The 26,473-nt window shown below is 43.4% G+C and overlaps 2 protein-coding genes across 3 annotated transcripts in view; both read right to left on the bottom strand.

Moving 5' to 3' along the window:
* Positions 1-7,741, bottom strand: part of TGM4 (transglutaminase 4) — a 37,914-nt gene extending 30,173 nt beyond the window's left edge. Inside the window, exons 1-3 of the mRNA XM_067561723.1 lie at positions 7,652-7,741; positions 1,967-2,010; positions 1,720-1,857 (exon numbers count right to left, since the gene is read on the bottom strand). The gene's annotated coding sequence lies outside the window, so the exon portion shown is untranslated. The remainder of the gene's footprint in view (positions 1-1,719; positions 1,858-1,966; positions 2,011-7,651) is intronic.
* Positions 3,993-21,079, bottom strand: TMEM42 (transmembrane protein 42). 2 transcript variants are annotated; one of them, XR_010922318.1, is made up of 4 exons: positions 20,563-21,079; positions 9,841-9,987; positions 6,150-7,875; positions 3,993-4,046 (listed from the first exon to the last, which is right to left on the bottom strand). XR_010922318.1 is itself a non-coding variant. In XM_067561724.1 (3 exons), the coding sequence occupies exons 1-3, from the start codon at positions 20,737-20,739 to the stop codon at positions 7,732-7,734; spliced, it is 468 nt and encodes a 155-aa protein (XP_067417825.1). In that variant the 5' UTR covers positions 20,740-21,079; the 3' UTR covers positions 5,020-7,731. The 2 variants fall into 2 exon arrangements, 1 of the variants encoding a protein (XP_067417825.1); XM_067561724.1 differs by lacking the exon at positions 3,993-4,046 and having other exon boundaries at positions 5,020-7,875.
* Between the last annotated feature and the right edge of the window lie 5,394 nt (positions 21,080-26,473).

Genomic DNA, 26,473 nt, shown 5'->3' with positions numbered 1-26,473 from the left:
TAAAATGTAGATACAAAATTTCACACTAAGATGCCTGAAGTTAGGCACCTAAATCTATATCTCTGGGCACACAAATCAGAGGTCCAAAGTAAGGTCCAATCCTGCAGCCCTTATGCTGGCAAAACTCCCTGCAGCATTTTGCCGGCACAAGGACTGAAGCAGAACCCCTACAACGAATACAGATGGATTTATAGGCCAAGCTACCTCATCAATCTGATGAGCAAAAAAAAAAAAGAGAAAACTTTGAAAAAAGTAAATGACAAGTACATTTCCAACATGCCATAACTTTAAATCTTCTTTCCTCTTTGTTACCAAACTTTCTAGAAAAGCTCTCCCCAAGGATGAGATGTGACATGCAAAATTTCAGAAAGATCACTTTCTTTTCAAAGGTGGTAGTAAAAATTATGCTTCCAGTGGAATGCCAGCTTCAATCTTAACAATGGCCCAACTATTGTTGCACCATAATAAAGCATTTTGACATAAAATGTTGTAATTTTCAATGTATTACATTATGTATGCATTTATATTATGTATTTCTCCATTTTATAAAACTCAGAGTTTGTAGCAACAAATTACTGCCAAAACACAGACAACACCTAAAGCAAACAATCCTTGCAATTGTAAAAGGTGTTGATAATAGTTAAGTAAATCAGTAGACCAAATATTGATTCAGAGATAAAATGGTTTATCCATATGCTAAAATTATAACAGTGGAGAATGAGGAAAATACTTGACCAAATACCTCTCCACCTTCAGCATATGACTAGAGGTGTTTGGTTATGTGCGCATGCATGAGAAAACAGGAATTTCCAAATCAGTGTTTTAGAAAAATATATTTTCTTTTTCAGGCCTCCATTCTTTTTTTCTATAGTAAAAATAATAATCTCTCATGTTTGCTAGGGCTCTGTGGTATCTGGATTTAAAAAAAAAATAACACAGGAAAATAAGATATAGTTCAGTTTAAGCAAAGCAACATCTCTGCCAACTCGCATTAAAATTCAAATAAACTAACAGTTATAAACAAACAAGGAGCTGATCCTGTAGACTTGCATGCCTGGGCAAGTTCAAACAGGGGAGCAGTCCCATAGAATTCCATAAAGTTACTTAGGTGCCCATGTCATTGCAGGTTCAGGCCCTTCGATCCTGATCCTAGAAACTTGCACGTGTTATTTTATGTAGGTGAAAAGTTCCATTGAATTCAATTGGACTGTTCAAGAATGTAAAATTACATACGTTCGTTCCTCTTTGCAGGATCAGGGTCTCAGGATGTTGGTCTTTCGACTTAATGGCAGTACAGCAAACTGATTTCAGCAACATGAAAAATCTGGAGAAAAATCCACCCAGAGTCCTGTTGGTGTAACTGAGATCAGAATCTGGCCCAGTAACTCATAGAGGGAAGTTATCAATGGTTTCAAGTTCTGTGACATAGGAGTGTAGTGAAAAAGAAAAAAAATCACTCAACCAGCCTAGTTCCTATATTAAGAAACACATGGTCACTAGCCATCAGAAGCTACAAAACAGGGCTCTACACTGAAATATGGAAATTATAGGGGCTGATTCAGTGGTTAGCAAGTTTCTTTGTGTGCTTTCAATTAAAACAATCTAGATGTTGCACTAACGGATTTGCAGTATTTACACTGAAAAAATCTGACAATGTTTAGACAGTGGGCACGCTGTGACTGCTGCTTACCACAGCAATCATGATTGTTTCACTCTTACCTTCTTCCCATTTGTTTGTTCATGTCCACCTTCTGTGCCTTGTCACGTACTTAAATTATAAACTCTTTGGGGCAGGGACTGTCTTTTTTATTATGAACGTGTACAGTGCTGATCCTGGAGGGGGGCCTCTCTGCACTGCTGCAAAATCAATACCGATAATAAATAATCACTCAAAAGCAGATTCCTGAAGGCTTTTGATGTCTGATATAAATGAAACAATATTTTTTGTACTTCTGTGTCGACTGACCTATTATTCCTATTCAGCAACCACTCTTCCTTAATCACTGTGCACTGAGAACAAAAAACAAACAAACAAAAAAATCAGGATTATTAAATGTACTTGGAAACCAAAACATAACTGCACATTCCTTTACAGGATCTGAAAGTAACTGGTTACTATATTATTGATTCAATTCTTAGAGAAATAATAGCCTACTCATTGCTTGGTTTGCACAGCAAAGCAAAAGGAAAGAACTCTATAAATGCCAAGTGTTAGTATTATTATGGATTAGTGTTTTGTTGTGTTCTCAAATATCACCTCTCTCTCTCCCCTCCCTTCTTCACAGCAGTTGCACTTCACAGGAACACTAAGGCTAGTGATGTCCAGGGAGGCTAGTCTCAAATGGGGGAGCAGCCCAGTGTCTATGGGTCAGCTGTGAAACAGTAACTGACAAAGATCAGGCTCATCCCAAACCTTGCAACTGTCAGGTCTTGCACTTTCAGAAAATACAAGAACAATTTGGCTTGTCCACCCTAGAAAGTTGCACTTTTAAAAACTATAGCTGTATAGTTAAAGCAGTACAACTCCACCAGTACCGATCCCACTCTCTTGATATAAAGGTGCTTTATACAGGTATAGCTATTCCCATATGGGAAGGGGAAGAATTGTACCAGGATAAGGCACCTTTCTACTGGTATATCTATGTCCACACAGGCTTTTACTTATATAACTATATTGTTTAAAAAAATCCCACCCTAGTTATACTGGTAAAACTTCTAAATGTAGGCCAGGTTTTTGTTTGCTTGTTCTGAAGTTATGCAGATGTGTTGATGACCTACCCGCAATTCTCATCATCATTTATTATTTGTTTTATCATAATGCTGAGGAGCCCTAATTATGGACCAGGACCCTATTATGCGAGGCTCTGTACAAACGATGACTGAAATCTTTTTTCAGAGTGGTCACAGTTAATTTAGAACCCACCACAATGTGAAGGAACACTGATGGTTTCTTCCGAGTTTCACCACTTTATACTTATCAGCATGGAATGTTGTTTATCATCATGGTGCTTGATTGTCTAGTTTTGTTTGGTCCTTCTGAAACTCCTAACGCCTGCTGCTAGTCTTGCCTCAACTAAAAAATTCAGTGTCGTTCCCAAATGTCAGCACGTCACCATTCACTCTCTTTCCCAGTCACTTATAAATAGGTTAAAGAGCAACTGTTATATTAAATCTCCTTCTATCTTGATAATCATCCATTTATTCCTACTCTTTGTTTTCTAATTCTGTCAACCAGTGAGTTTTGAGAGGTGCAAAAACAGCCAAACAAAACAAAGGGGTCATTTTAATGTAAACTGTAATGTGGAAAATAAATCCTCCCTTTTCTGCCAGGCTCTAGATGTGAGTTGAGGAGAGCAGGCTAAGATTCTCAATTGGTGGAAATCAGTGTGGTTCCTTGAGGATCAGGCCCCAAGTCACAGACATGGCTTTCAATGTCTTTGTCTGGACGTGTCAGAAACTAAACTTTCTGTTTCTATTTAATAAATGAACACTCGGCGCTAAAGGAACCAAAGAATAATGCTGCACACTTTTCCTGAGAAAAAAGGATGGCTGCCAACCACCCAACTGCAATAGGACAGAGGATGCCAAGCACCTCTGGCAACCTAAGGGTTAAGGCTTTGTAAAGATAAACACCTCTCCAATTTTAACATTCTGGCTCTTCTCCTATACTTAATAAGAAGGCTACAGCTTACAGCAAACTGAGAATGCATAATGCTTTAACAGTGACACACAAAGGAATATGAATTGGGCCGGTGTCCTTTTCATTTTACTTCATGATGTATAAAAGCCCAAGAGGATTTGTTTTCCTTAAACCAGTTTTTTCCACAATTGTGATTTTCTTTGAAATATGAGGAATGCCAAGTCTTGCCTTTCTGATTCTTGCTGGAGAACTTCTTGGATGGCTCAGAAATGTGATGTGGCAGCTTTTTTCAGCCTTCAGCTGAAAGGGCAGAAGTGCCGAAACTTTCACAAATAGAGCCTTTGCTCAGCTTCCCTGTTCTTTACATCTGCTTACTGCTTACTGCTTTACATCTGCTTACTGCTTACTGCTCAAAAAAAGAACAATTCAGGCCTATTTTATCCATCGGCAAGAAGAGAAAAACAGTACAAGTGTAACTTCCATGCACATCCCTCCTTTGCAGGTTACCTTCATACATCTGTCAGATATTGAGCAGTTTTGTCAGTGGTGACAAGCCTAAGGTACTCGCTGGCCCGGGTTTTGATAATATAGGTGACTCAAATGGGCCCTGGATGAGGACTGGCTCTCTGAATTTGCGGACATCAACCAAACATTTTAAATATGTTATAGAAGGGCCTCACTAGGTGAGCGAATTATATTTTTAGATTCAGTCTGATCACTTTCAGATCTAGAAGACCAGCTAAGTAACTCTTGGTAACCTTAAAGTTTGGCCAAAGTGGTGTCTCCATCTTTTATGAACATGCAGAACATTAAAATTGTGGCTAAAGGCCTCAGCTCCCACAGTTCCAAGAAGACACTGATGAACTGGTGATCCCAGAACAAACTATTGAAATATCCAGTAGAGAGTGCAGATCCTTATGTACCTTTGCTTCTCTGAATTAGGATTGTTGTTAAAAATTGACTTAATAAATTATGTGGTGAAAAAAGAATCTATCAGCCTTATAAGTCACACTTTCTGCAGTATGTGATGTATTGAACCTTACACATTCAGAAATCTAGAGGGCCAAAATCTATTCTCAGCAATACTGGCATGAATCCAAAATAACTACAGAGGTCAGTGGAGTTACTTTAGATTTACACTGGTATAACTGATTCAGAATTTTGGCCCAGAGAATCTGCCAAAGGGCAGGTGCAGTATCAATGTAATATCCAGGAAGCAAAATCTTTCCCTGAACTCCAATGACTCCTCAGACTTTCCACTGATTACTTCCTTTCTGAAGGATTATGTCCTGCTCTTACAGGGAGGGTAGACACAATGGTCCTTTAGCTCTGACTCTTATGATCCCATTCAAATTTACTGATATACAAAGGAGTCCAAGTTTCCCCATTTCATCCCTTTGCTTTATTCCAATTTTTTTGTATGTTTCTGACCTGTATGCAATCCACTCCAGTGGCAAAGTAAACAGGTTATTGACTCACAGAAAATGTACATGGACATTACTGTTACATTTAGCATTCTATCCAAAACCAAGAACAGCTCTATTGTCATAGGAAAGGAAAAACAATCATAATCCATAAGGCTCTGATGTCACGATGCCTGGAATATCATACTCAGGTCAGGGCACCTTATGAGGCAGATACAGTATTGATACATTGGAGGAAGTTCAACAACAAAACTGATGTGGCGTTTAGTGGGATTGATTTAAGAGGAAAGATTTAAGTGCATGTAACATGGCTAAGCAATGAATAAATGGAGGGGACATGATAAAAGGCTATAAATACGTGAAGAAAATAAAAACCCGGGAGGGAGAGAAATTTTTTTAGTGTCGTGCACAGGGCAGAGATACAGCTGGGGCTAGTAGGGTGCAAATAATCCTTAGGTTAAATAAAGGGGAAAAACTTCCTAGCAGTGAGATGTATCCTGTGGAATGAGCCTCTAAGCCGGGAAGTGGTGCAATGCGCACTGTATGAGACATTTAGAACTAGACGGCAGAAGAATCCCGCCCGGTCAATGAACAGACTGCAATAGATGAATTAACAGGTCTTGTTCATTTCTACAGTCTCTTAGCCAAATCTTGCTTTCAAGGACATCCATGGAACCCTACTGACGTCAAAGAGCTTACATAGGAATAAATGGGAGCAGAGTTTGGGCCAATGATTCTATGATACACAGTATCATACCTTTGCCTTGCTGAAATGTAAAATAGGAATTGCTCCAAGAATTGTACCATTGGCTTGGAGAGATAATAGTTCCCATTTGACTCCTTGAATATCCTCAAGCCAATACCGTGGCACATATTATTTACCAAGAACATAGTGCTAGGTGCCTCACAGGATACACAAAAGAAACAGTTTCTGTGTTATTCTATTTCATAGTACAGTACAAATGCTTTAGTGCAGCCCTGTTGTTGCAGTCTTTGAGGTCCTAAACAGACCATGCAACCAGGAAATATCTGTACTATTTCTATAAATACGGTGCATGGCTCTGTGTTTATGAAAGGTTACTTACTGTGAAATTAGATCAAAAGCGTTGTTAGAGGACCCAAGCAGGAAAGGTAACACAATAACATAGATGAGGGTCCTGAGGAAGCAACGGAAAAGCTGTTCATTGGGGAATAACCCCTACCAGGCACCAGTCAGGTTAATGTGGATTGTTCTTCCTAAGGCTAAACCTAGGATCAAAAGGAGGATACTAAACATTAGAGGACCTTAGGCCTAGGAAAGGGTGAGCACTACACAAATGGCCAAAGGCTGCCCTGGGAGTGTCAGTGAGAGCTGAGAGGCTGGGAAGGGGTGTCACGCTGGCTGGATAAGGGGGGCCCTTAAGGTGTATTCAGGAACTCTGATTACTCCCTTCTACACCAGTCTCGCTGGCTGGATTGGGGGGAGCGGGGGGCATTTACTATATTGTTTGACATCAGTATATCAAAATCATAATAATTCATGTGACATATGCCGTGTCAGGTACTGTTAGAAAGGCTATAATGAGCTAAGTAAGATGATGATGTTTATGTTCATGTGTTATATGTGTAATGGAAGTTATGGATATGGTTGATATACCTGTATTTCAAATTGTGCTGTGTCTGGGTAATGCCCCAGACAGGATGGCTGCAGGAATGGCCGGCTTAATGGCCCATTAAGACATTCACAGGTGCAAGGGCCAGGTATATACCTGATGAGTCACCAGGACTTGCTCATGTGACTCTGGACTCCATTTTGGTTCCTGTGAAATTCCACAAGCAGCATGGCAAGGGCCAGAGGACATAAAAGGCAGGTGCCTGGGATCCATTTTGTCTTTCAGTCTTTCCCTACCTGTGGATCATCTCATCTACAACTGAACTGAAGCTGTGAAACAAAGGACTGAGATCCATCCAGGTACTGGATGTATACCAGAGGGATTATACAAGCCTGCAAACTCCACAATTCTTCTAGAAACCTGATATATATGGACTTTCAAATCATTTGTATGTATCTGATTTGTATGTATCGGAAGGGACACAAAGGGACACAGAGATACAGCAATTGCAGCAAGGGCAGTCAGCTTCTCACAACATAGACAGAGACAACAGGGCTGGCTGAAACATATGAAGGCTGGCAAGGAATGATTAAGGCACAGGTAAAGAGAAATCTGCATGTAGACCTTTACTATTTTTATCCTTTGCTCTATGGGCGATGCATTTCTGTTTTGCATACTGTTTTGAAGAAGCTGTTTTAAGTCACTTTAACCACTTTGCTGGTCGCAGGACCCCAGAGCGAGAGGGCCTGCAGATGCCTAACTCAGTTGGGCCTCAGTTCACGTGGTTGGGAAACAAGGAATCTGAGGCCCAGAGACCCCAGACCGGTGGGACGGCATGGTTCCGTCCAGAGTGAGGTGCAGGAAGCCAGGCCTGTCACCTAAAGGGAGGGACTAAAAAAAACCAAAACACAGTTTGCCCTGTAACTATGACAGCAACATGGGGTGGGGCAGAGAATTGTCCAAGGAGCAAGTCAGCAGAAACATCTCCCACCTACATGGAAAAGACCTGAAGGCTGATTTTGTCATTAGATTATTTTCTGCCTCTGAGAGAGAAACTAACAATGCGGGTTTTAGGTTATTTGTCCTTCTTCTCAGACTGCTGCTGTTCTGAGTGAGGTGAAGCTGTGTGCAGCAGCAGGAGTCCACAGAGTGTCACACTGATCCCTATCCACCACAGGAGTGCACGAGTCTCTCCAAAGAGCAGCTTGCCAAGGAAAGCCTGAGAAAAAGAAAGAGAAATACGTTCACAGGGCAGAGTTGCAAAGAAATCTTCTGCAGTACAAAACCTGGGGCAGATCCTCAGCTGGTGTACATGCTGAATTACACCACCGGATGATCTGACCCAGGATTCTTAGTATAAACCCTGCCTAATGAAACTATTGCAAACACCTCTACCAGGAACATCTGCTGCTACTTAGAATCACAGGAGTTAAAGTTGGAAAAGACCTACTAGATCACCTAATCCATTTTACAGCCAATGCAGGATTGGTCCTTGCTGCTTTGTCCAGCCTAGTTAAAAAGAGGCTTGAAAGATGATGATTTTTTGTTTTTTATATATAATTTTGACAGATAATGTTGACTTTTATGCATTTTTTTTTCAATTTCTATCAATTTAAATATTCACAGCTGTGGGAAATTATGAGTGTCAGACAATTATTTAATGACAGAACAAGGAGCAACGGTCTCAAGTTGCAGGGAGGGAGGTCTAGGTTGGACATTAGGAAAAAGTTTTTTACTAGGAGGGTGGTGAAGCACTGGAATGGGTTACCTAGGGAGGTGGTGGAATCTCCATCCTTAGAGGTTTTTAAGCTGCGGCTTGACAAAGCCCTGGTTGGGATGATATAGCAGAGGTTAGTCCTGCTTTGAGCAGGGGGTTGGACTAGATGACCTCCTGAGGTCCCTTCCAACTCTAATATTCTATGATTCTATGACAGTAGATGCTGAGATTCAAACAGTTAAAGCTTTATAACCATTAAAACACAAATTGTCAACATCACTTGTCAAAATATACAAATTAAACATCCTTAAATCAAATTCTAATATGTTTTCAAGCAGCATTTTTCTTACTTTGCCTATCTGTAAATCTGAATCATTGATGGAAATATATTTCAGTGGTTTGTGTGTGGATGGTGAAACTGACATTTACTGAGAAAAACTGAATCCTTCCAAGGCTCCTCTTAAATGCTCCAAGTGATGGGACTATCCTGAAACACTATTCTACAGATTAATATAGGAATGCTTTGTATTTGACCTTAATTTTCCCTCTCTTAATTTTATCCCATTACTCTGATTTATAATCCCTAAATTCCTCTTTCTCCTTGGCAAAACTCCCATTGACTTCAGTGGGACCGGGATTTCAACCGTAGTATTTAAACCATTACAATATTAGTAGACTGTTCTATTCCCTTTCAGCACTCAGTCATCTCTTGGCCAAAAAAGCAGTTTTAAGCCTTCCTTACAAATCAATGATGCAGACCCTGATCTTTTTCATTGATCTTCTCTGTAATCTCTGAATACCTTCTATATTCAATATTTTTCTGGAAACAAGGGGACTGATCGAAAGTTCAACTGAAGTCAATGGAAAGACTTCAGTGGACTTTGGATCAGGCCTACAATGCTAAAAACTGGACAAGAATTATTCAAAGTAGGGAAGAAGATATTAATATGTCAATTGAAGAGTTACAGGTAAGCAGTGGCAAGTGTCAAATACCCTATATTCCTAAAGGCAGTGATGGTTTTGGCTTGGGGCTTGCTAATGAGTGATACAAAGTAAAAGTAAAACCCGACAGTGTGTCCCCTCTCCTGTTCTTAGGCATGCAAAATGACTAGGCCTATCAGTTTCTGACAATCAGAAAATTAAGATAAACCCTAACCCAGCCACAAGCCATTGAGCTAGATAGTGTTTGCTTCTGTAATAGAGAAGATTACTTCCTTCCACGCCAGGAATTACTAGGAGAAATTCTTCGGCCTGTGTCATGGAGGAGATCAGACTAAATAATCATTGGTGTGATTATCCTACATTCTAATATCGAGTTCTTACATTTTCCTCCGGAGTATCTGGTGCTGGCCACAGTTAGACAGGATACTGGGCTATATGAACCCCTGGGGTCTGATTCAGTCTGGCAATTCTAACATCATAGTGGTCCCTTCTGGCCTTCAAATCTATGACATCAGTTCTACTCACCGAAGAGATGAAGTTGGAGGCTGTTGTTGTCACCGTGGCTGTAGCTGAGGAAGAGGAGTAGTGGAGGGCTTTTGCAAAGAAGGTCCACATAACAGCATTGCACGCAAACACCAGACCGACACATCCTGCTCGGAGCACCAGGTGTAACTGCAGAAGAGAGGAGAAATACAGATTTTTCACTGACAGTTGACTCTCCCAACTATTTTGCAAGCACTTTGCGCAAAACAAAATAGCACAAGCTGTGAAATGGTCTGGACTTGAATTACAAACATTATTTTGTGAAATCTCAACTCTTGTGTTTCCATATTTATCAATACGCAGTATAAAAAGGTGGTAAATTAGGAAAACTGTTCTGACATTTTAAACTGATGATACATCAGAGGATCCCATACCCTGTTTTTTTCCTTGCCAATAAAGAAAGAAAATCTAGAGGAAAAAAACAGACACATTTGGGAAAACAGAATGGTTGCTCTTCTCTTTACCACCTACCACTAAGTGAAGAGGAATCCCTTGGTAAGTACTTGATCTTAAAAATACTGAGCACCCTCAGCTCCTATTAGCTTAAAAAGCATTTGATGGAGCTCATAACCCTGTAGGAGATGTCGAGCTTCTAAGCAGACTTGGGGTTTAAGAGAATGTTTGTTTCTCAATTTCCTTGGCTTAGATTCCTGAAGAAGTGAAATCTCCTACCCTCCAACTGCATCCAAGTTCCACATGTTCTTTATCTTGTGGTCAGACTCCAGTTCTCTCCATGCTCTCCCCGCAAACTAGCGACTGCTTCTTGGAGGGAAATGCCCTAAGAAAGGGATCCATTCTTGCTCAAACATCCTTAGAAACGCATTATCTGAGAGCTCTGCTCTCTCAGCCTGCGGGCTGTAGGCTATGAAAGATGAGCTAGAGGCCAAAGTTCTGCAAGGGCCTTTCACAGCCCCTGGATTGGCTGTTTGGGCTGTGAGGAGAAGAAAGGAAACCAAGTGTCTGTGCCCATCTGCCATTTGCTGCTGCTGTATGTGGGTGGGGGCATATCACTGGAGCAGAGGCAGTGGGATACTGGCATATGGAGATGCTCATTCTTTGCTGCTGTTGCCCACGTAATAAAGAAGGAAGAGAGAACTGCAAGGAGACCAGATAGCTCAGGGGATTGGGCATAGGAATCAGCAGCTGTTCAAGTAACCAGTTTCAATTTCCCTTCAGGCCTATCGCGAGTGTAAATTGTTACCGTCTGGCTATTCTCAGTTACCAACCTGAAAGGAGCTGGTCTTCTACAATCCCTAGAGAACTGATGGCCTCTCCACCAAATCTCCCCCAGAACCTGAAGCCTCAGCAGAAATGGACACAAGGATTGAACAGTCCCTCAGAGTGAACGTCTCCCTTGCTAGCAGTGGATCCTGCAGAACAAGACTGAGGAGTCGTAGTTGGAGGGGGGCTTACGCTGCCGCTACCTGTAGTGCGGTACCAACTCTGGGAACTACATGAGGACTCCTGCCCTTGTGGCTGTCAATCAGCACTTTTCCCGAGCACTAGTATAACTACCCACTTTATTACAATTAAAATAGAAAAGGGAAATGAGACGCATATAATTGTGTGTTTCAAACAAAACAAATGAGTCAAAGAATATAATAAACTGACACGCTAAATTGCAGGGGACAACCAAAGCCACCATAGAGGGACGCAACTGGAATGCTGATGTAACAATAACAGATGGAGAATGACTCACCGATAGATCATGCAATAATATCCAGTCCATCTGGCTACCTCAGACTACAAACTATATGGAAAATGTACATGAAGGGTCCTATACTACTAAGGAAAACAAAACAATCTAGAAAACCTTCTGATTCAGGCTTCAATTCATCTAAACCACTTATATCCTATTGCACACAACAGGCCAAATTCAGTCCTGGCATAAGAGAGCACATTGAACCCTGGAGTTGTGCTTGTTTAAGGCAGGATTGAATCTAATCCAGAATCCGTCCAAACCATGATATGAACATCAGATAGAAACCAATTCAGTATCAGACCACTGCTCCTTACAACCTTCCCGCTAGCTGTTCTGACACAGTGTTCACAGGGAGACATTAGAGCAGAGGCAAATCATGTTTCTGCTGAGAGGCATTTGAGAGAATGAAGTTCTATTGAAAATGGTTCTGCGCACTCAAGGGAGGGCAGACCTGCAGAGAGAGAGCTCTGCACCACAAAACAAACGTCCAAGTGCAATCTGGCTGCTGCTGAATTCAAGCACCTTCCAACACTAGTAAGTTTCTAAGACAAAATGAACCTGCAGATTTGATTGGAAATAGAACACAGGGTCTAATGCTGCAGTGAGCGCTGGATGGATAGACCCATCTGTCTGTATACTGCTCATTGTAGGATCAGGGCCTCAGTTTGGAAAAAGGCTACAGTTTTGTTTTAAGAACCCAGTACTATTTGCAAACCACCCCACTAATATACTTGTGATTTTGTGCCTTAATCTGCTGTATGTTATGTCTTTGAGGTAAGGATATGGAGAGGTGAGGAAGGAAACTGCAGCTATAAAAAAGCCTTGCACATGAGTGCACAAAGGCAGGAAAAACCAGGTATGTTTCAGTGCTCTAGATTGACGTCCAAGCTCTCACAGCATATACCTTATATTAGAGCAAACTGAATACCTAAAAGCAATCAATTTTGAACTGATATCAGTGTATGAGCCTTTGAATAAACACACCTGTAAGGTGTTGCCTTCTCCAAGGGGATTAACGGCACTTTGCCTCACCCTTAGGTGTCTTAAATAGCAAGGCCGAGCAAGGAGGTCTTTGTTCACGGTAGTAAGGAGAAACTGTTTACTGCCAGCCTGGGGAGGTGATTGAATTTTGTGAAGCACACAATAGGTGGTGGTCGAGATAAAAGACAGCGGCCTACATAGCAAGTTCGGAGACTGGCTTAATTCTACAAGTTCTGCTTCTTGGGACCCTGATCTGACTTTACCGCAGGTCTTTGCATGCCGCTTGTTGGGAATGCAACAGCACATTGCTCACGTCTACTCAACTCCACCGATCCAGCTTACGCTGTCCTCCAGCGAGCTGACTTCAGGGTGACCCTGTAGGCATTTAGGAGATTTTTCAAGAGATTCAGCATTGGCCTAACTCTGTTCCCAGGGAGGTTAATGGTAAAGCTCCCTTGACTTCAATAGAAGCAGAGTTAGCTTAAAGCTGCGCACGTCTGAAATTCCCTCACTTAAAGTCCTTAATGCCGTCCCACTCCATACCTATCCCTTCTTTGGTGAACTTTGTCACGAGGGGTGAGTGTGCTCAGACACAACCTCCCTCTTGGTTTTCTCCTGCTGTGTCCTCGCTCAGTGAGTGCTGGGCTGGGCTGTTGGGCCTGACAGTGTGGAATTTGCTTCCCTTTGTGCTAGCCTCTTCTTCATAGCCTGGCCCTCTGCCCCTTTGTATCAGAGCAGTTTTATGTTTCTGTGTAGTATTATTGGTGGGCAGAGGGATGTGGGAGTTTAGAAATAAAAACCCAACTTCTATATTTTAACTAAATCCAACACATTATTTTTATATTAAAAAGGACCCAACAAGATGTGCCTGTAACAAAAGTTGTTCTTTTTACCAGGCTAAATGATCTTAATGGTCCCTTTTTGGTCTTAAAATCTATCTTTTCCAGCAACCTTTGCCTCCCATGCTTGCACTCGTTATTCAGTATCCCTTGCTAACCATTGTCTAATATGAAGCTCAATGCTGTGAAGAGTTATTCCCACAGATAGCCCCAATAAAATCAAATGAACTATGCTCTGGAGAAAGCATATCTAAGGCAATGACTCTTTGCAGAATCAGGCACATAAAGTCTCTAAAATGCCATGTACACGTGTGCTGATATAGAAATAATTGTCTCATTGTTATCACTATTTATTTTCACAGCAAAGGGCTTAGACCTTACCTTGTTTCTAAACACAGAGATCTTATCTTGTTTCTAAGAACTGTTTTGAATATTCAGCCTAATAAATAAAGAGTTATTGGTTAGAAAGCTTTTCAGGGCTGAACCTTATTTGAATATATGCTTTAAATATATCAGGATCTCTCTCCTGTCCCGACAGAGGTAAAATAAAATGCAAATAAGGTGTGGGGGCGGGGGCTATTTATAATCTCTTGCATCAGATGAAATCCAAACCACACCCCCTTAAAAGCACTAACCAACATTTAGCATTATGTACCACTTTCCAGGTAGTTTAAGTAATGGTTGACATTTAACATTCATCCTCAGTTTCCGTGGATCATTCTTAGCGCACAGCCCACTGAAGTCAGCAAGAACCTATGGTTGTGGTATAGAGGCTTTTGGGCTGAGAGTGCAGAACTAAAACTGATGCTAAGGGTATGTCTACAATGCACACTCCTTACGGTGGCACTGCACACTTCCCAACCTGGGTATAAATGGTGAGAGTGCATAGCATGAGAGTGGTGTACCGACGGGAGGGCCCCTGGCGCCGGTGGGCGGGAGGGTGCCAGCCAGGCCATCCAGGTTGCGCAGGAGGCTCTGAGCAGGAGAGGCAAGTGCTACACGGTGGGTAACTGCGGGGGTGGCAGAGCCCAGCTCCACCACCACGAGCACCAGAAAGTCTCCAGGGCGTAGGTGGAGGAACATAGCCTGTCCCAACCCCCAAGGGCAACTGGGGGGTGGTGCCATCTGGTGGGAGCCAGGGACCCCTCCTGCCCAGCACAGGGGGCATGTGAGGCCTGAGGGAGGAGGCGCAAATGTCGGCATTGGCCCTCGGGCACCCGAGACCTACTGTATAACACTGCAGCATGGAGTGCTTAGGTGAGTAGAGTAAAGACACACCTGAACCCTGTGGGTATGTACATGGCTCTCTACACATCCAAGCAGTGTCTCCCGCCTACACTGCTATTTTTAGCGGTATGGCATCCCCTTGCCTCATCACTGCCGGAGCCTGTCTCCACCGCAGGAAGCTGCCAGAGCTCTTGCCCACCGCAGTGAAAGACTCTGGCCAGGGCAAAGGCTCTAGAAGAGGCCGGCAGCAGGGAAAGTCTTTAGCAGGCTGCTGGAGCCTTTCCCCGTTGCTTCCCCCCCCCGCCAGAACCTTTCACTGACGCAGGTAGCTACACGCAGGAGTATAGACGCAGCTTGCTTTTCACTGCAGTGTGTGGCTACACATACCCTACATGCCGCCACCAGTGGTGTGCACTGAACCCGGAGGTTCTGGAATATATATGCCTGAAAACCATTCTCCTGCTCAATTCCAGTCACTAGCAAGACAGTTCCTGTGTTCACTTGTTATCGTTACCGCTGAAATTGGTATTGTTACAGCTAAACAGATGAACTGGGTTCAGAATTCTTGTTCAAGAGCGAGTTAGAAACAGGCAATTGAGAGAAACCACTTATCTTTAAAAAAGAAACCAACTGTCCTCTATTTCTGTACCAGATATGGACTGGCTACAGAGTTTGCTTTTATACATACTAGATGTGCTCCTCATAAGATCCTTTAATGCTCTGCCAGCTAAGGTTAGCTTAAATAAGGTATTTTACACAGTGGCATCTAGTAGCTGAACAGAATAATAGCATTCAGCATTCCATTGCACAAAGCAGACATTTTGACCTTCCCTGCTTCAAATAATTAGCAAAGCTGGTCAACATTTTTTATTTTTTTCCCAGTCATTAAAGAGAGGGTCAACATTTTTGGGAATTTCAAAATTTTGAATATTTAAAAAAAATTAACCAGCTCTAATCATTAGAAAGGGTGAATTTCCCATTTCCTGATGGGCCTGATATATCTAATCCAGTTTTTTGTGGGTTTTCGTTTGGACTCCAAGTTGTTCTATCCCATGTAAGTATCTAGACTCTCTGACATATTTTTCTGTGCATGCTTTAAAATCCCACTGACCTCATAATATATAGTTGCTCATTATTTATTATTTACGTGATGCAAAATAATTGAGGCCTCTTGGAGCTTGGAATCCAACAAGTACAACTTTTGATCTGTCAATAACTTTTACTACTGACTAAACAATTCTCCCCAGGTGGTTTTTCATATTGCCTATACTTGCAGCCTCGCCTATTGATTTAAAACAGAAAATCTTTTACTGTGAGTATCGACATCTAAACCTGATACGACATGCACTATTGTATTTTTAAACATCGTGATAACTAAAAAAAGAAACAATCAAAATGCAAAGCAATGAAGAACTTCCCAAGTACGTTTAACAAAGTTAAACACAGCATCTGAGGTGAGGCATGATGGAAATCAACAACTGCATCTAGCTTTTCTTTTAACAAAAGGAAATGGAAGGAGAAAAAGAGCTGGAAGGAGAAGAGAAAAGCTATTAACAAGAAAAAGGAACAAGAACAAATATTTGCTGTTTGTTTTAAAGTGCAATAATATCCACCCACATTAAGAATGATGTAAAAAGGTTACAAAAAAGGGCATTCTGGGTTGGATTCCAGCCATTTCCCATATAACACTAGCTTCCTCCCTTGTGCAGTTTTTATCAAAATTGCACCAGAAATTTTGATCCTATTTATTGGCTTTATATTCACAGTTCCTGCTATGCATTTGTCAGTCTCATGTTAACTACAATGACATTGCACTGTGAATTGCTGAGTTACAGTAAAGCACACTAAGGAATGATTTTGGCATTAATCTAAGAGGAAAACCACCGTTGCACTACTGAGGAAACAGCGCAAGAAAGCCACATCTAAGACGGACCTGCAAAGACTCAAATAAGCCATTTATTTTCTGTCACAAAGGTATGAGCCATCGGAAGAGAAGCCATAACAGTTGAAGGAAGAACTGCACAGCCAGTGCTTTCAGAGTGGATACTATACAATGCTAGGAAGCCAAATCAACCACAGGAGGTAATGAGGAGCCCCAGTAGTACTTTTTTTGTTAACTGGTCTCACAAAATAGGACACACACCACCCAGCTGCTGCTGCTGGCTCTGAGAAAAGAAGCATCATCTGGTGAAATGCCTTACATATCTATGGAAGGAATGTTACATGCCCTAAAATAATGCTAAGCCACCATTTCTTCCAAGCTTTTCTCTGCCCACCACACAGTATGTAAAATATACTCTGCCCTATTCTCTAGTGATACCTATGGATTATTTAATACAGGAACAGTTTGTTCTTTTCAGATTCTTGAAAATGCAGGGATTTCCCTACACCCCCATAACATATACCCCCCCCTGAATTTACCGATAACCTCCCCAGTAGTGTGCTGCCAATATAGTCCTTGGCTGGAAATCTGAATTGAAACTGAAACAATAATACACACTTTAAAAGCATATACAGTGCATGATAAAATACTTGTGCCTGAAAAAGCATAACAGGTTGGAAAAGTATGAACCAAGACTAGTTTCCTCACACAGCTGTTGTTTTTTATGACAATGTTGGCGCATTTGTTTCGGCAATGTTGGCCACCTTAATAATTTCAAATGATGATTTGTAAGCAAGATCTGAACTAACTGAACTCGCTAACATTTGGATGCCAGACCCCAGTGGAGAGAGAGAGTGGGGGACAGGTGTTTTGCTTGGTGGCGTGGGCTCTGCCTGAGAGTCACAGGATAGGTCTACACTACTGCTTAGGTCGATCTCATTTACATCGCTCAGGGGTATGAAAAGGAGTTACGGCGAGCTAAGCACTGTCCACGCTGATGCTATGTCGATGGGAGACACTCTCCTGCTGACATAGCTTCCACCTCTTGCGGAGGTGGAGTAATTATGCTAATGGGAGAGCGCTCTCCTGTCAGCATACAGTGTCTCCACCAGACGCGCAACTGCAGTGGGCCTTCTAGTGTAGACCTGCCCACAGGCACTATTTGACCTGCCCCTCTCCCATTAAAAGATAGAGCTGATTAGGCTCCATAAAGAGTCTTTCAGCTTACAGGTCTAAGTGCTTAGGTCTGCTGCAGTGTTTCTGTGGAAGAGACTGTCCAGCTTGCACTGGCAGTGAGGGTCCCCCACTGAGAGCTGAAATCACTGAGAGTTGGGTGGAAACTCAAGAGACTGACTTGCAGAGGTCACAGTGGCAGGTGGCAGCAGAAGGTGATGGCGTAGGGCCAATGGCAAGAGAGCAGTCGATTGAACAGTGGCATGACAAACAGCAGCCAGAGCAAGCGGCCTATGGAGCAGTGAGTGGCTGGAGGAATGAGCAAGGTGCCTTCACGCCTTCCTCCCCCCGCCCACCACCACCTCCTCTCATTGGGAGGTGAACTCACCCAAAAGCTCCTCTGAACGTTGGGTCTCCACTGACCAAGGACAACAACTATGAGTGGGGTGCAGTGGAGGGAGAAGGGAGGGACATGTTAAAGGAGCATTGTTTGTTAGACTATGTTTTAGTGATTTTGCTCCAGAATGCTAGATTTGTGACTGGCAAACTTATATAAATATATATTTCCTAGTAGGCCAAGATTTTTAAAATGCATTATTTGCCAAGGTCATTATCTCACATCATCACTATCTTGAGATGTTGTCATCTGGGGAGTTCCTGTACTAAACATTTTTTATTATCATATTATAATTAATTTGCACATAAGTATGTAATAATGGCCATACTGTACCTTTCCCAATTCCAATATATCTTTTTTGAGATGAGGCTACCAGAACTGCACGCAGTATTCAAGATGTGGGTGTATCAGGGATTTTTATAGTAAAAGTGGAGGAGCTTGGTTTACCAGACTGATTAGCAAAGCCAATGCTGACAACCTACATGAAAAGGCTGCAAAACACCAAGCCTCTGGACTGCACTGACATGCAGAAAGCCTTATAAATTCAAATTAATCCAACCTGTGAAAACACGTTGGCTTTCTCATGAGCGATCCTTGGCTGTTGTTTTAAAATTACTGCAACTATTATTGGCGGCTTTGGAAAGTATCTACTGAGATAGGACAGATCTTAGTAGTGAGGCTGGTAGACTATTTTTGCTACTAAGTTCAGAGAAGATTATCACCATTCTTTCTCTTGTAAGTCTACTGTTGAAACCACTTCGGTCATTAAACAATGCCATCCATGCATCAGCTACAACAGTAGTAGATCTTTGTCCAACAATAGAAGCTATACTTGGATCAATCAATCAGAGAGAGAGCCTTTGAAAATGTACTGGAAGAAACAAAGACTTCAGTTCAGAAGTTGACTAATGAAGACACTTATATTGAATCCTTAAGTAAAGAGGACAAGAAGTGTTCATTCAGCCAGCTGAAAAAGTACAGACTTCATTCTTACAAATCTACAACAGTGACTTCTGGATACTACTCAACCTCTATGTACCTTTTACAGATGCCCATGTTATAAAACACTAACTGTTGAGTGGAGTGAGGCACTACCAGCAGTGGGGCTTCTATGTGATCAGAAAAGAATAGAGAATTTGAACACAGAGAGGCATGTCATATGATGAATGAATGAAGATTTGACTTCAACTTCTTCTTTATCATCACTAGTGGTTCAATCCAATCTTTGTGCTATGTTTCCTGGGATGAAAGAAGTAGGAATTCATCTCTTTCTACTCCCGTCACAACAGCTAAAGGTTAAGTGTTCTTTTTCCTTGCTGAATATAATTTTGTGTTCAGAGAGAAGTCACTTTGTGCCTAATCATGGGCACATCATGAAGGACTAGAAGTACCCGAAACATGAGAAGCTACCAAAGATGAACACACTGCATTGGAGAAGTTCATTAACAGAGTTGTGCAAAATTACAAGAAGAAACCAAGAAGGATGTAGATGTAGTGCTTCATTATAGGCTTGAGTAGCTAACTTTATTTGTGTGACATGAGCTAATAAAATGGTTGTGAAACATTTTTCAGTTGTTACGATGGTACAATACAGGCCACCTTCACCCTTTACCCTTGTAAATTTGAACAACCCCCTAATTTCAATTCCTGGGGGAAACACCCTGAAAATGCACACGACTATTTCACATCAGTCAACACCAAGTCTTGACCTGGATCTCCACCATCTGCTCTTCATAGACAGCCACTGAGATGTGTGCCTAAGACTTAAATTATTGTCAGTTTCATTTTCACACAGGAAGATGGAGGCTGAGCAGAACAGAACTGCAGGGGCAGCAATACAGGACGCAGAGTGCATAATGAAGGGTCTTGCAATGTCCTTCTTTTCACTCTAAAAAGATGGCCCATGGCATCATCATAAATATGGCCTGTCCTTGTGATAGGAAAACTTTCCCCCTAAGTACATACACAAGAAAAGTGCCCAAAAGGGGAGAGGTATTTAGAAATGTGGTCTCCCTTCTTAGTGTGCTCCCAGGGGGACGGTTCCCCAGCCAGAATTTTTAGCCAGGTTCTTTGGCTATGAACCTGATCTTGACAAAGCCGTAAGGTATGTTGCATGTAAATGTCTAATTGGCACTGCGCCTGAACAAGAAGCGAAAGCAAGCCTGCGCCAACGCGGCGTGTGAGCTCCCCGCTGGCACAAGGAAGGGCGAGTGGCTCAGCCTCTGACCGACTTGACAGCGGGGCTGATTGTGCAGGGGACGGATGGGTGTGTGCGTTGCGCCGGCGTGACTGGATCGCTGTTGCCGGCTGTACTGGGGGGGAGGAGGTGGGGCTGCCTTGAAGGTGAGACCGGCTCAGGGGCTGGGGCTGGCACGGACTGTGCGTCTCTTCCAGGGCAGATCACACAGGGGTTGCTTTGGCCGCCTCCCCGCTCCGCAGCTGAAGGGGGAAGCGGGGCTCAGCGGCCCACAAGGCAGGCAGGGGGCAGCCGCCCGGCTCTTACCCAGGCACAAGGTCCGGCAGCGGCGGCCGCCTCCTCCGCTCCTCCGGCCGCGGCGGCGGCGGCGCCACAGGCCTCCCGCAGGTAATCGGCGCCCAGCGCCAGTTTAGCCGCGCCGGCGGCCAGCGCCCCCAGGAGGCCGGCCAAGGCCGCGTGCGCGGCGCCCCGGCCGGCCAGCATCGCGGCGCAGCCCCGTGCCCAGGTTCCGCCCCAGGGCCGGCCACTTGGGGCCACCAGCCCCGCGCCGCTGCTGCTCTCCCGCCGCTGACGAGCGCGTGACACGCCGCGCGCCCAGGCCGCCCGCCAGCGCCAGCTCCCCCTCCACCCCCGCGCGGCTGAGGGAGGCGCGCGGCACAAGCGCGCGCAGGCCGGGGGCGGCTAGCGCGCGGAGCTGGCTGCAGAGAGGGTTTTGCCTTGGTTGGCGGGGGCGGGGGGCAGAGAGCGCTCGTCCCCTGCGGTGCTCAGCGCAGCCGGCCCCGGGACGGCCTGGGACCGCCCGCTAGCGCCGCGCTCGGGTCACTGGGAGGCTGGTGTCCTCCTACCCGTCCGCCTGGGGCACGGAGGAGCTTGCTCCTCTCTGGGAAAAAGGTTTAAACCCGCTCCCGCAGTTGCACTGAAGTCACGGTCACGGGCGGGGAAGCCGCCTGGCGAGATCATTCCTTCATCCCATCACCTGCCTCTGCACAGCTGTAACCTCTGGGCCCTGTAAATCCTCCTCAGAAAACCACATGGGGCCGATAGGAGAAATTACTATTAGCAGGGAAGCCTGGGCTGGCAGGGGACGTTAGTGAATTTGGATCATAAACATGATCCACCCCGTCACATTTAGTTTTGTGGGGCTATTTCGGAGGACTAGAAATAGCCTGTACCCGAGGCTGGCTAGATTTTTGCAGGGACATATTTGTTTTGGGGGGTAGGGGGTAATTACTGCTTTTGAGAAATAAATGTTATGTAAAAACAAATTACGAACATATTTTTATACATAGTTATAGCTAACCTAAATACGTCAGATTTCTCTCATTCAGTCTGTAAACACAGACAAAATACTTAGCAGTATTATCCTTAAGGCTGACAACGGAAGGGTAAGCTTGTATTAATTGGAGTATTTCTCCAATGAATGTATCTGCTTGAGAATATTGTTGATCTTGGTGAGTTTTTCCACGAAGTCTAGACAGACAGTTTGAAGTTTGTTTTCACAACGAGAATGGCTTTGTTGGTACATTGAATCTCGATTTCTCTGCCATCCACACATCATTCATCAGCGAGAACACTCTTTCAACAGGTGCATTGCTGCCTGGCAGACAGAGCATCCCTTCAGCTAGTCTTTTCAGGTTAACGTGGGGTACCTCGGATTCTCTGAAATGTGTCATGACTGCGTTCCATTTGTAAGCAACCGACGTAGCAGATGCACTCCATTTGCCTAGTTCCTCTCTTAAAAATTCATTAAGAGAAGTCACTTCATCAAACAGAGCATCTTGATCAATTGTTACGTTTGGGCATTTCATTTGCAGAAATTCGATTGCCTTCTTAATCTCAGAACTCGCAGGCACTTTTTTCAAACGCAGACAATGCAGGTCTATAAGGTCATCTGTGTGTTTTCCCCATGCATATATGTATTTAACTGACGTGTCAAAAAAAGATAGATAAACATTAAAGTATGAGTCGTGTTTCAAGACCCTAGTCCCTTCTGGCTGCTTTACAGTGGCATGGCACCAGCTTATGGGGGGGTGCTGGCCGGACCCTCAGAGGAGACGCCCTCTGCTGACATTCCTGGTGGCTGCACCAACCCAGGCCCTCCACCTCCTGTCTTCCCAGCCCCTCTGCCCTTGCGCTGGGCGCATCAAGAGAGCTGCAGAGAACCCGGCCGCATAGGAACCAGGCAGCCCTCCCCTTCCCACCGTCAGACGGCCTGGGGGCATCTGCCCCTGTCACTCCCACTCCTCGCCAGAGGGGCTGGGTCGGTGTGGCTGCTGAGGATGTCAGCGGGGGGCAGCTCCTCCAAAGAGGACCCGACCAGCACACCCCACCCCCCAGGCTCAGGCCTGGGGCAATGACCCCCTCGGTACCTCCACTGCCCCCACAGTGGGATGTGGGTGAGCAGGAAATGGGCCCACAGACCCCTTCCCCGGGCTACTGCCGCCAGTGTGGGAGGGGTGCGCAAATACAAATAGTGGCCCCTGGGCACTGGACACCCAAGGTACGTCACTGCTCCTTTAGTAGTTTTTTCACTAAAACTGGCACAAAGTCTTCCTCATACCTTGCAAAGAGCTTCTTTTCCAGATTGTTTAGGATGTCAGCAGATTCCACTGCACAGCGATCTTCCCTCTCCAGCAATTTTATTGTGTCATGGAAAAGTGACAGATTACCTTGAATGAATGTGAGCCAGAGTTCAGTCATAGGGTCTTCAAATATCTTCCGAAGAACAACTGGACACTTTTCTTCTGAGAGAAAAAATGACTTAAGTGGTTCATATAATGGAAGTACTCTTTCTAAAGTAGGTAATGTTGAGATCCACCTGACATTGCTGTGTCCCAGGATGTTTTGGTATTCTTGCCCTAGAAACTCACAAAAACTCCTCAGTCTTTCAACTTGAACAGTGAAATTGTGAAAATATCCAAAAATCTTGGTAAGTATATATTCGACATCCACTGGGATTGTATCCAATGTGGTTCGGGCACAGTAGTGAATGATATAAGCGGGACGTCTGAGGCCTATCACCTCCCGTTGTAAGGCTCCCCTGATTTTAGTGTACACATTTTCTCTTCCTTGTCTGTGTAGCCCACCGAACTTTGTGTTTGTATTATTGGCAGAGAAAGCCACAACCTTATTTTCCAGCCACAATTTTTCTACAACAGCAAGTATCTCCACTGCAATTAGTTCAGCTGTTTCACCTTTTAGTTCAACAAAATCAAGTAGCTTTGTATCCATGGACGTGCTTCCATTATATACCTTGAAGTAACGAACCAAGATAGGCAACGATTTTACATGTCCATGGTTTGATGCATCAACTGAAAGCGATACAAACTCAACGTTGTCCAGATCATGTTTCAGTTCATCTGTTACCCAAGGTGCGAATACATTTGTGACAATTGCATCGCACTTTGTCCTTGTGCACTAAATTTGGCATTGTAGAATTTTCTATTTAAAACTCAAGGTACCATTGATCTTACACTGTGGTTGTTGTAGGCCAGGCCGAGAGCAATAGTTTAATAACTGTGAGCAACCGCTATCTGAAGAACAACAGTGATAGGTTAACATCCTAATGTCTATTTTGCTGTCACTTAAACATTCTAGTGTCCTGGGATTCTAGGGCTGTAATTGTGTTCATAAATGCATGGGAAACATCCTGCTTTAACATTCTGTAACACCTTGGAGCATTGTTTGTCAAAACTTATGTATGTTTGTTTGGGAACATCCTGAGGACTTTGTGCTATAATATGTAAATGTCTGATACCTATCAAGAACACATTTGTTGTGTAAATCAAGGAACATCCATTGCAAATACGTCTCTGTTAATAAATGTCAGTGGAATCCATATTGATGGTTAATTCTACTCTGGCATCAGTTTTCTTTCTAAGATTGTGGTTCTTTTGAATGCTAGAATGTAGTATTTGGTAGGTATGTGATCTCAATTAGTGAATTTGAGAATGTTTTGTTAGAAGTAAAAGGTTAATTTGTGTGATTGAGGAGTGTATGCGGTTTAAGTTTGTAGAAGATAAGGAGATGGAGAGGTGGCAGCCCTAAATCTCCATGGCAGCAGGAGGGAGGGAAGATGCTTTGTTTAAAGTACTTTTACGACCCAGATGGCCAAAGAACGCAGACCAAGATAACCCCGGTCCACAGAGGAGTTAACACCCAGGGACAGGAACAAGACAAAGTGTGAAACAGGAACTGAAGGATAACAGAAAGCTGTCATGTTTGCAACATCAAGAGTGATTAATAATCACATCAAACAGAGGCAGCATGGCATGGTGAAATCTATAGACCTGAATGGGGATGGATCACTATAAAAATGGGGTAAAAAGATGAGGACTTTGGGTTCTTTCTGCAAACTCCAAGGAGCATTGCATTGTGACTGACAGAACCCGGCTCCATTTTCATGCCCGAACTACCTGGCCATTGGCTTGGCTCGAGCAACACAGAAGCTGGTAATTATACCCCTCCTGTAGAACTGTGTGTATGTAGGCAATTGCTTTTTGGAATCTCTGTATTCACAATAAATGTGGCGTATTGCCTTGTCCCCCCCTGAATAAGATCCTGCTGATTATTTCATTTATAAGTGTAACATTGTGACAAATGGTGTGATAAGCAAAAATTCCCTCTTGTGTAGCAAGGTCATATTCACTCTGTGTCAGCTCAATTTTACGAAAAAATGAAGTTACAGAATTTGAACCAGCATGGGCAGTTAGGGCGGATTTGTGTTTACTTGTACCACTGTGTTCCTTTATCTATGTCCTGCCTCTGCTGGAAATGGTGAATACGGAATGGCATATGGTACATAAGACAGATGTTTCTTTTGCAGTTGGTTGCAGGAAAGAAAATTCTTTTTGTAGTTGGTCGTTGAAGTAACACTTACATTTCTTAGATAGCGCCATAGCACTTCTGCAATTGTCACTGACACCACACACCCAGTCAAACTGATCTTACCATGTGACAGCTTTGTAGCCATAGTTACAGCAACATGTAGAGAGATAGACCAGGTATAATCAAGCAAGCTAATTATATACAGTATTTATGCCATATTCACAGACCTATGATTTCAATATGAGTAAAATCTGAAGTGTAGTGCAGAAATTACATTGTATTATTTGTGTCATTTATTTATTACAATTTTGCTGCATTTTTAAACCACTGTTTGGTGACAGAGCCAACCAGGGACAATTCTGGGGACAGAGTACCTAAATGGGGGACTCTCCCCAGAAATCAGGACGTCTGGTCAGCCTACTATACCCATTATTTTGTGCAGATCCCCAACGTCCTGCTATGAATTCCATTACAAAATAGGGACAAAAGGCTAGATCCACAAAGAGGAATTAGGGTCAATATTACAGCGCCTGATTTTGGGTGTGTTCTGCCATCCAGTGGAATAGTCAGCCCAGAGTTAGGCACTCAGGCTCCCTATACAATGTATGGGAAGAGTTATGCACCTGAGAATGTGATACACAAAAAGCCAGCATTGAGTAGGGAACTGCCTAAATTAGCAAATGGGAAATGCCATGGAGAAGGATGTAGGATAAGACCTGCCCCTTAAGGGACTTAGGACCATATTTTAAAAAAGGTATTTAGGTGCCTAGTGAAATTTTCAAAAGCATCTAGGGTGCAATCAATGGGTGTTAGATGCCTAGGTGCTTTTGAAAATCCCATCTAAATATCTTTAAAACTCTGGGCTGTGTGCATTTATTTCCTCTGGGGAGTTACAGCCATGAATCCTCTCCTGGGAGGGGTGCTGAGAGCTACTGAACCAACCTGTAAACCCTGTATATGAACTGTACATGATGGAAACTGTATAAAACCATATATGATGGAAACCACTTCACTGCACCCCCCAATTCCAGCACCTGTGTCTCCTGGAGTTAAGCACCTAAGCCAAGTCAGCCATTTCTCACCAAAACAAAACACACACAATACATCAACATGGTGGTCATGCTCTCCTTATATAAATATTCATTGCACCCGAAAGGGATAATGAGGTTCACGTCCCTGCTCTGACTTAGGTAGACTTAGGATTGAACTTGGGTTCCCACATGCTGGCTGCCTGCTCTAAGCACTGGAGTATAGGGTATAAGGATGTATTTTGGGTGGGGCCTGGCCCAGTAGACATGCAGGTGAGACAGGTAGGAGCATGCCTAGTTTGTGAATCCTGCTGGAGTTTAGGCAGGAGGTAGGCACCAGCACTTGGGCATGCACATAACAG

The sequence above is a fragment of the Emydura macquarii genome, unplaced genomic scaffold, assembly GCF_026122565.2.
Source record: "Emydura macquarii macquarii isolate MOO-44397 ecotype Brisbane River unplaced genomic scaffold, CSIRO-AGI_Emac_v2 contig_2422, whole genome shotgun sequence".
NCBI lineage: Eukaryota > Metazoa > Chordata > Testudines > Chelidae > Emydura > Emydura macquarii.
This window is presented reverse-complemented; position numbering and strand designations above follow the sequence as displayed.